Source organism: Cajanus cajan, chromosome 1 (assembly GCF_000230855.2).
Source record: "Cajanus cajan strain Asha chromosome 1, NIPB_CcT2T_4, whole genome shotgun sequence".
In the NCBI taxonomy this organism is placed as follows: domain Eukaryota; kingdom Viridiplantae; phylum Streptophyta; class Magnoliopsida; order Fabales; family Fabaceae; genus Cajanus; species Cajanus cajan.
In genome coordinates this window covers 83,122,357-83,132,952 of record NC_138517.1, presented here as the reverse complement: position 1 = coordinate 83,132,952, position 10,596 = coordinate 83,122,357, and the positions used below count along the sequence as shown (strand labels likewise).

At 30.0% G+C, this 10,596-nt stretch overlaps 1 protein-coding gene across 1 annotated transcript; it reads left to right on the top strand.

The window, feature by feature from the left end:
* The first annotated feature begins 3,147 nt into the window (after positions 1-3,147).
* On the top strand, positions 3,148-5,790 carry LOC109795513 (uncharacterized). The gene has a single exon (XM_020355045.3). The coding sequence runs from the start codon at positions 3,528-3,530 to the stop codon at positions 5,487-5,489; it is 1,962 nt and encodes a 653-aa protein (XP_020210634.1). The 5' UTR covers positions 3,148-3,527; the 3' UTR covers positions 5,490-5,790.
* The last annotated feature ends 4,806 nt before the right edge of the window (positions 5,791-10,596 follow it).

Sequence of the window (10,596 nt, the reverse complement as noted above, 5' to 3'; positions counted from 1 at the left end):
TTTGAGCCGAAAAGGTCCATGTACTAACAGAGTCAATAGGCCCATCTCATGCCTATCGTTACTATTAAGAATAGATTAGAGACATTGGATTTGAGATTAGCTTGGCCTTGCTTTTGGTGGATTCTTTCTTTGTTTTTGGGTAACCATCGGTTGAACTTATATTGAAACAAATACTTATATTTCCCAACTTCTTGAAAGAGTTGAGAAATAAGCAATTGTTTCCTTAGAAATAATTTCAAACAAATGTGATAGTGGCCCAAACTTGAAAGCCCAAACAAGACCGACCAAAAGAATTACCGTCCAGCCCAAGAAATATAATGACTGTGCGGTGGGCTTGATTATCCAGTTGAAATTGGAGGTTGGAAAACTTCTGGGCCAGGGAAGGAATGGTTTCAGGAAGCATAAGGTAAGCTCATGAAAGCACAAAATTGTTAGCCGAAAACTAAGATAGAAAATAAAACATCATTTCATTTCTCATTTATGAAGGAAAAGATTCAAACGGGAAATTAAAAGCATCCACGTGGATACCATAAGCCCATTAGATCGTCACTATATTTCTTGGGCTGGATAGTAATTCTTTTGGGCTTTAACGCTTGGGCCAGTATCAAAATGCATATTAAATTAGCACCCATCAAGCAATGTCTCAAGGCAAACAAACATGAATCTGATGGATTGCATAAAGAAAATCCATAGGCATGGATTAATTATATGGTAGCCAGTAATTAATCTTCATTATTCATGACTACACAGAAACATAGTGAGGCAAAAATAATTGAATAAACAAATCAACTCAAACTCATGCTGTCCCAATATATTTACATAAAGGAATTTTCGCTTAGAAAATTAAGACACACACTTAAGAAGCCTAATTACCTTTCAATTGTATTAGTTAACATTTAATTTGAAGAGAATAAAAATAAATTTACTGAGCGATGGTAATGTAAAATAAATCTGAGTTAAATGTAGGTACTAGCCCTCAAAATGAAACCTAAGAAAAATGTTGATTAAAGATTGGGTAAGTGGATGAATGGCCGACACAAATGTACCCAACGTAACGTTAGGACGCATTTGAATGACCAATGTTGTGGCCTCCTCAAACTTCCAATCATAGGTATCCATCTGTGATCTGTCGCTGTATTCATTTATATTCTCTAAATCAATACTACCTCTACCTGTCAGTCTCTCCCTAACAAAACACAAGCCAATAAAAAAATATTTTAATTTCTTTTTATCAGTAAAAATCATAAATGAGAGAAGTGCCCTGAATCAATAATATGTCTCTAATTTTTAAACTAAACATTATTTTTTATTTAGTAGTTAATTGAAGTTTAATAATACTTTATTTAATTTATAATTTTACTTGTTAAACTAAAATTTTATGGTCACAGTATCAAATTCGTGTTATTTGTAAGTTAAAATTTTAATATTTTAATATACAATTCAAACACTTTAATATAAAAAGTAATTTAATAAGATATTTTTTTTTATTTATACAAAAAGTATTATATTCAAATTTTATTATTGTGATTATAATTTACTCACACCTAGTGCAAGTTTAAAAATTTATACTAAATTTTATACTTTAATAATTTTTTTATAATATAAATTTAACCGATCTAATTATTAAAGTATGTCATAATATACTTAAAATTATATATATATATATATATATATTAAATTTTACATAATTTTAAAATTATTTAGTAATTAATTATATTGTTTATTTTAATTTATAATATAATATTTATAACATTTATAAATATCTATTTTAAAATAATATATCTAAAAAAACTTAAAGCATACAAAATTTAATATATAAAATATTAATATAATATCACATAATTCAAGAGTTAGATCAACTAAATTTGTATTATAAAAAAGATTGTTAAACTTAAATATATAAGATATTGTATAAGTTTTTAGGCATATATTTTACGTCATTGATTCTGATTAGATTCATACTATATTCATTCCATTTTTTTTATAGTTTTTATAAATAGGATCAAATTTTGAACATGAGGTAGTTTAACCTGAATTAAAGTTACTTATAAATAATAGTGATAGGCTTTTTCTTTATATATACTTTATAATTATTTTAAAAGAAAATATTATGTTCCAAGACAAATTAACATTATTCTTTAAATTTGAACGTGTATTATGATTGATGTTAATAATAATCTATTAAAATTATGTTAAGATTATACGAGGGCCTATCTTATTTATATGTACTCTACTGCCTTATGATGATTCTTATTTATTTGTAGTCAATAATGCCTTGCAAGCTGCAATGATTCTTTATTCGTGAGTATCTAAAGATATCACTATTTTTTTTTGGGAAATATTACAAGTATAATATTATAGTTAGCAATTAAAAATTAATTTATATTTACAAGACATATTTTTTATTAATTAAATATTATTTTAATAATAAAAAATTATTTAAGAGTATTAGATCAACCTCTTTATCCTATAACATACCTTACAATTATAATTATTGGACTAAGTAATTTAGTTAAAAGAATGATTAAGATCAAAATATTTTTATTTTATTTTTCTTTCAAAATAAAAGATACATGTCTTTTCATGAATTAATAATACTTACAATTACTTGAAAATTATAAATATAAATTTGAAGCTCAAAACTAATTCCACATTTTAAATATCATTAAAATCGGTGAGATTGAACTAATACTATTATTAAGATCAAAATAATATACACAAGATCACAAATTTAAATATTTGGGTGGTCATTTATATTTAAAGTAAATTATACTCACAATATAAGGATTAACTAGATTGAAAAAGAAAAAAAAAAACCAAAGACTAAGATGTATTGTAAAAGTAAGGTTATTTATTTTGAAATCTTAAAAGTAAGATAGTAAAAAAGGGTATAAAATAATATCTCAATCACCTAAAAAGGAAGAACAATAACATCCCAAAATTATAAAATTTAGGTTAGATGTTATGATTATAGAAAAGAATATAAAATGATATCTCATTCACCTAAAAAGGAGGTAACGATAACTCGTCCCATAATTACTTTCATAATGGACTTCTGTTGAATCCAACTTCCACAGAAACCATTACAAAACAGATAACTACAGTGGTTGGTCCATATTAGGCGAAACTCAGTAGAAGAAAAATACTAAAAATCTAAATAACAAAACGCGTTAGAAACAGTAGCAAAAGGAGAATTAAAGGCACCGCATAGCTGAGCCAAACTTTAGAAAAATCTCTCAGAACTGTGACTCAGCCATAGCTGCTTAGTTAATGTTTCAACACTCACATGACATTAAAAGCCTCCATGTGAGTAACCCCACTAGTTATTTTGTTTCTTTCTGGGGAAAATTTACATTCTTGTGCTTTGAGGACACCCTTTTGGAGTGTTGTCATCAGGGATAACAAACTTTGTTCTTTGTTGCTGTGTTTAGTTTTGGATAACTTGGATTTGGTTTTGGAACCTTTTGATATCGTGTCTTGGTTTTGTTTGTTGCTGTTCTGTGGTGGTGTGATCTGGGAAGTTTGTGATGCCAGAAAAGGTAGAGAGTCAAAGGGCTCTTTGGTCTTCTAGTCCGATGCTTAATTGGCGTTTTGGGTTGCTCACAGCACTTGTTTTCGGTGGCATGGTTGTGGTTTGGACCATTGATGGCTGCACTGTTAGGAATGTTATTGAAGCTTGGAGGTATCGTCAAGATTCTTTTTCTCTAAAGTCACATTCTCCTAATTTTACCTTTTCCCATCACCAAAATCTCACTTTTAGCCCCCCATATAGTTCACTTAGTTTGAATCAAAACCAAACCAATGCTACCCTCTTTGATTCTCATTCCCCTAATTTTACTTTTTCCCATCATCAAAATCTCACTTTTAGCCCCCCATATAGTCCACTTAGTTTGAATCAAAACCAAACCAATGCTACCTTCTTTGATTCCCCCAAGCATGGGAACATCACACTGTCTGAGCACAGTGAAGTAGTTTCTGCTGAGAATTATAGTAGTAGTGGGGTGTTTGATAAGCTTGACACAGAAACCCCAGCGAAGCCTGAAGTTAAGAAGCACTCAACTTGGCTTTCAAGTGAATTAGAGCTAAACTTGACTTCAAATCTTCTGGCAAGATGGTTAGCTCCCGGGGGGGAACCTTGTAAAGATTCTAAGACAGTGGGAATATCAATTCCTGAGTTGGATGGTGGGAAACTGATAGAACTATCAGCTGGAGATGTGCATGAGTTTGGTTTTCAAGCATTGGATGATTTAGCGAAGCCTCGTTGTTTAGGTGGGGATTACTTTGAAACTGATCTTTCAAGTGACTCGTGGAAATCTAGGCCTTTGGTGAAAGATTTTAGCAATGGTTCTTACTCTATATCTCTTCAAGTTCATCCAGATTTTGTTGGGGTTTACAATCTCACTATAATTCTACTTTATAGACACTTTGAAGGTCTGAAGTTCACTCCATGGCGATTCGTCTATGATCGAGTGGTGTGCAATGTTGCAATCCGATTCTACAAAAGCAGTGCTCAGTTGCCAGAACTAGAGAGTTGTAAAGCTTCTGATTTTGGCAAGGATGTGTGGTGTGGAAGGTGGACAAGGCATGGAAAGAATGATAACTGCCAAATAGGTAATGATGGTAGGTACAGATGCTTAGCACAAGATTTTCCTTGTAAAGCACCTTGGTGTGATGGTTCCTTGGGAGTTCTAGAGAGTAATGGTTGGGTGTACTCAACTCACTGCTCATTCAAGATGTTTTCATCTGAGTCTGCTTGGAAGTGCTTGAAGAATAGGTGGATTTTCTTCTGGGGTGATTCAAATCATGTTGACACAATACGTAATATGCTCAATTTTGTTTTGGATTTGCCTGAAATACACGCTGTACCCAGAAGATTTGACATGAACTTTTCTAACCCAAAAGACCCTTCTCAAACAGTTAGGATTACGAGCATCTTCAACGGGCATTGGAATGAAACACAAAACTATCTAGGATTGGATTCCCTGAGAGATGAAGGGTTTCAAAATTTGTTGAGGAAATACTTCTCAGAAGAAACAGTTCCAGACACTGTGATCATGAACTCCGGATTGCATGATGGTGTTCACTGGCACAATGTAAGAGCATTTTCAGCTGGAGCAGACTATGCAGCATCATTCTGGGGTGATGTTATGATGAGAGTGAAGCAAAGAGGGTTAGCAATTCCAAGAGTCTTTTATCGAACCACGGTTGCAACCGGTGGATATGCGAGATCACTAGCATTTAATCCTAACAAAATGGAGGTGTTCAATGGAGTGCTCATAGAGAAATTGAGGAAAGCTGGCATCATCACTGGGGTGATTGATAACTTTGATATGACATTTCCATGGCATTTTGATAACCGGTGTAACGATGGAGTCCACTATGGAAGGGGTCCTGCAAAGATGAAGTGGCGTGATGGCCAAATTGGTCATCAGTATTTTGTGGATCTCATGTTAGCTCATGTTCTGCTCAATGCACTGTGTGCAACATAACATGAGAGTTGGAACAGAAAACTTGTCTAAAAAGTAGACATGATTTGGATATGTTGGCATCCCTGTAGAATAATGCAATACCATAGCAGGTGCTTGGACAAAGAAAAGACTATTGAGGTAGCCTCCACCATGTTTGAACTCTTACTGTTTCTGTAAAATTAGATTAAGCATTCTTTTGTTCATTGATTTGTAAGCAGAGTTGTGTATTTACTATTCATGAGCTTCATTTATAGATAAGCAGAGGATTTATGTTCCTCGAAACACATTTGTCCATCGATAATAAATATCAAAGTTTATAGGATATGTTTTGATGTGCAAATCATTTCTTGTTCGAGTACATGTGAGCAACATAGTTACTAAGCAATTGTTTTATGACTTGCACGCCAAGTACAAGTTTGTGGTTAGTTACTCAAATTGAATAAGATATAGCCTTTGAACCTTTTCTTGTTGACATGAAATTGCGTTAAATAGAACCTGGCTTAGCTTTCAATCGCTTTCTAATTTTCTTAACCAACCAACATAAAATGATGAAATTCAGAATTGATAACAGAAGGTGAAACTTCAAATCCAAACCTCCTCAGTTTATTCTACCTTCTGGTAACTGCTTGATTAGATTCTTAACGTACAAGAAATTATAACAGTAGCCATTTGCTACCAAACAACAAATGAAAATTAAAAAAGAAAATAAGGAGATTACGTAGGGTGTTTTTGAATTATAGTTTATAAATCCATGACTTGTTTCAACGGAAAAAATGATTTTTTTTCTTTTACTTTTACTCACTGTGGTTTGGGATCCAAAATTATGTTAAAACATAATTTAACTATTATTTTGCTTAACAAATCTATTAACTCAGTAAAGTGAATAAATGTGTAAAATAAGAAAGTTAAAATAAATCTATGAACTACTGGTTGAATCTTGATCTTAAGTATGAAATAGACTGTGCTAAGAAGAGAATATCTACTTAGCTTATATTTACTGTCCTTATAGAAATTAGTCACTGTTTTTAATTATGAATATTTCATACTAATTTCATAATTACTAAAAAATTTATGAAGTACAAAGATAGATATTTTGGTTAAAATATTTCTATTTGTTCAATTAAGAAGATTAAAATAATTGTTAAAGATATTATATGTGGATAAAACTAAATCTCTAAACTATGGTTTTGACTTTGGAGTATTCAACTGTAAACCATGATGAAACATGAATTTAGTTGCTTGAACTACCAGGTGGTTTCCAAGTTTTTTATTTTTTATTTCTTTGGATAAATTTTTCTATAACTATTTATTTGAAAGAAAAAAAAATGAATTAAGTTTCTTTGAAAATTAAAATTAATTTATACATTAATTTATTTCTGTCTTTCTCATATGAACTTCTTCAAAATTATATTTTTTAACTTGCGCAAACTATTTTTTCTTTAAAAAAACTTGTATAAATTAGTTTTATCTTATGCTAAAACTTATTTTATTTATTCTTATTTTCTTTTTCTATAAGTTTTTATGAGTAAATTTATCCACACAAGTTGGTCAAGTAGGGTGTTCATATATATATATATATATATATATATATATATATATATATATATATATATATATATATTAATAAAAACAACTGAATTCAATTTAAAATCAAATGTGTAGAATAAATTTTAGAACAAAATTGTTTTAAAAAATGGTTCAAAACTAATTTAATATTAGTTTAATTTTTTTAAAAATATATATATATACACACCGTTTAATAACTTTATATTAAATTATTTTTTTTAAAAAAAAAATTATCGTTACATTGAAACTTCCTACTTCTAGATTATATATACAAAATTTTACATTAATTCAAGATAATTTAATATCTCATTTATATAAATTAAAATCGACGTAATATATAAATTTTAAAATATACTAAAATATAAATAATTTGATTATCTTTAAATTGTTGTTCAATTTCAGTAAAATTTGACATAAGCGTGTAACTTGATATAAAGTTATAATTCAACAGTTTGATCAATAAAACTTACATTTAATATAAAATTATTCAGTAGTACAATATTTAATATAAAATTATTCAGTAGTACAATAGTTAGTAAAAATTAGATTAATATTATTTGACTACATGTATATAACTATTTTTATAATGCTAACCCAAATTAGTTTTTACAACGAGTTTTTAATCAAATTCAATTTTTAAACCACATAACCAAATAATTTATTAAGAAATTAACTTGTTTTATTTAAAATTTAGTTTATATTTATTTTATATTAAAAATTAGAATTAAAATACACATGTTGGATAGTGAAATTTTCTCCACTCTCGCGATTAGACATTCTCAGTCTTTTTTTTTTAAATTTCTTAACAATGTGCATTTCATATAGTACTCTTACTACTAGTAAAAAGATTCTTTTTCAACCATATCAACGTATATTATTTTTATCTTTATGCATATATTTTCTTAACCACCTACTTTTTTAAAATATCTTCTTCTATATTTATTTTATTTATATTTATTTGTTTAAAAATGTTCGTAATTAAAAGTAACCTTATATTATAATTAAATTATTCTATATAAATAAAAAATAAAATTTACATATTTAATATAACAATATGATAGGTCATTACACTTATTATAGATTAGCAACAATGTAGCAGAAGAAAAGAATAACATGCATCTACTTAGGGTTATCATACAACAAGTATTTAATCTCATACACACAATTATATGTAAGGGGAATAACACAATAAAAGTTATTATACATATATACTACACACATAATAAAGTAAATAATGTATACAAAATAGATTCTAAACCACTAGTCAAACGTCTATACAAAACCACTGCATAAAAGCAACGACAACAACGGGAGTCACTACCAACATGACTTAGCACCAATGTTCAAGTAGTCTCGCTAACCCTATCTTATGCTCATACCAAATATGATCATAGCAGTTCCAACCATAAGGAAAAGAATGACAAACTTGTGAAAAAAAAATTAACATCATAAAATAGCGTAACACACTCAACTTAAATAAACAACATTCAATCATCAACCAACATCACATATTACAATTTACGCAACTTTAGCATGTCCAACATACACCATATATACAAATAATATATCCTCACAAGTATCAACTATGTAGATCTCCTACAACAGATGATGAGCAATTTAAATGACTAAATCCTACCAAATCACAACGTTTGACCTATCATAACCAGGTCAAATATAGACAACTTTAGGTCTCACAAAGAACCTGTTTAACAACTTAATATAATTTTTCAAATTTCGTCACTTAAATTAGGAAGTCTAGTACTACTGTCAGGGTAGAGGATCCAAGTTTGTGGAGTTGAAGATCTTTGGTCAAAGCCACATGGAGAACCTCTTCCTCCCACCTTCCTTCTTCTTTTGGTGATTTAGTCCTACAAGAGGTAAGGGAAGCTCTACGTTTGAATTTCTTGTTGAATGTTTACTATTATGCTTGATTCTTGGGGTGGATGTTGTGTTTTGTGAATTCCTTAGAGATTTATGGCTATGTGGATCAAATCAGAGTAGGTTACAAAAGGGGATTGGGATTTTTGGTATTCTTGACATGTTGTTGCATGCTTTTTCTTCTTCAATTTTGGGGTTGCATATTGTTAGAATTGGAAGGCTTTGGAGCTGTATGCAAGGATTATTGCATAAGTTGAGAGAATTTGAAGATTGGGCGGTGTTCATAGTTGTTGTGGTGTTCTTCAACTATGTAGGAGCTTCTGGATTTTTGAGGCTAAGTGTGAATTTTCACACTTAGCATGAGAATTAGGAAGTGTCTCTAAAGGGTTGAGGCTAAGTGTGGGTTTTCATGCTTAGCATGGTTGAGGCTAAGCATGAGTTTCACGCTTAGTGTGAGAATTGGGTATGCCTTTGGAAGGTTGACGTTGAGCGTGAGATTCCACACTTAACGTAGGAACTTGAAAATTTTCTTACATGACTATCTGGAAGTTTGATGCTTAACATGAGATTCCATGCTCAGTGTGAGAACTTAGTCAAATATTTTATTTTTTAAGTGAGTTGGTTACTTGCATAATGAATGAATTGTATATAACATTTGTCATTTGAGTTATTTTATTGCTAAGTGATGATGAATAAGTTGTATGGATGATGTTGCATGATAATGAAATCTACATGTTACAAGTTAATAAGTTGTATGTGATACATGTTGTAGGATATTTTAAGTTGTCTTATAGTTGAATGAGGATTTATGAACTATATGATAGATGATATATGATGCTAATTATATTGTTAAGGTGAAAAATGGTTTATGGATATGTTGCATATGTTATGAAGTGCTATAAGTTGAATGGTGTAAGTTGGTTGACGTGTAAGTTATAAGAATTGTATGATGCTAAGCTACGGGAAATGTGTAATGGAATGATATGTTGACAATGTAGAAGGTTGTACGTTGATGTCGAATGTGATGATGTATATGTTGTAATATGAATGTTGATAGTTGTTAAAGTTAAAAGTTGTAAAATTGTTATGTATAGAATGTTCTGTTTACTATTGTTGTCAAGTTGAAAGTTGATATGTATTTTGAAAGATGATTAAGTTGTAAAGATGTAAGTTGATATGATGTTATGTTGTTGTGTTTTTAATATGTAAGTTGAATGATGTTTAAGCTTTAACAATGTACGATGATAAGTTGTTAAGTTGTTCAGTTATTAGGTATGTGGTTGTGATACATATCTCTGTTTGGATACATAGGAAGCAAAGGAGAGTTAAAAATGTTTCCATAATTGAATATCTCATTTGTATGGATATATGATGTGTTCAACCCTTCAGTAAGTAAGTTAGTTTTTGAATAAGTAAGTTATTTTCAATTGTCTCCTTTAGGTTATACGTACTATCTGTATGTGGGCAAAGTCGAGACATACATTTATAAAGTGACTACAATATATGGACAAGTTTGAGCTATACTAATTATAAGTGGTTAATCGAGTAAAGTACGAAGTCAAAGACTTAGTCCCTAACTGAGTATTGGAGGGTTGTGGTATTTGGAGAGTAGTCGGTGGACTAATCTTATTGGGACTTAGTGTTGCAAGCTATTGTTGTGGTAGACTCATTCTCAAACTATTCT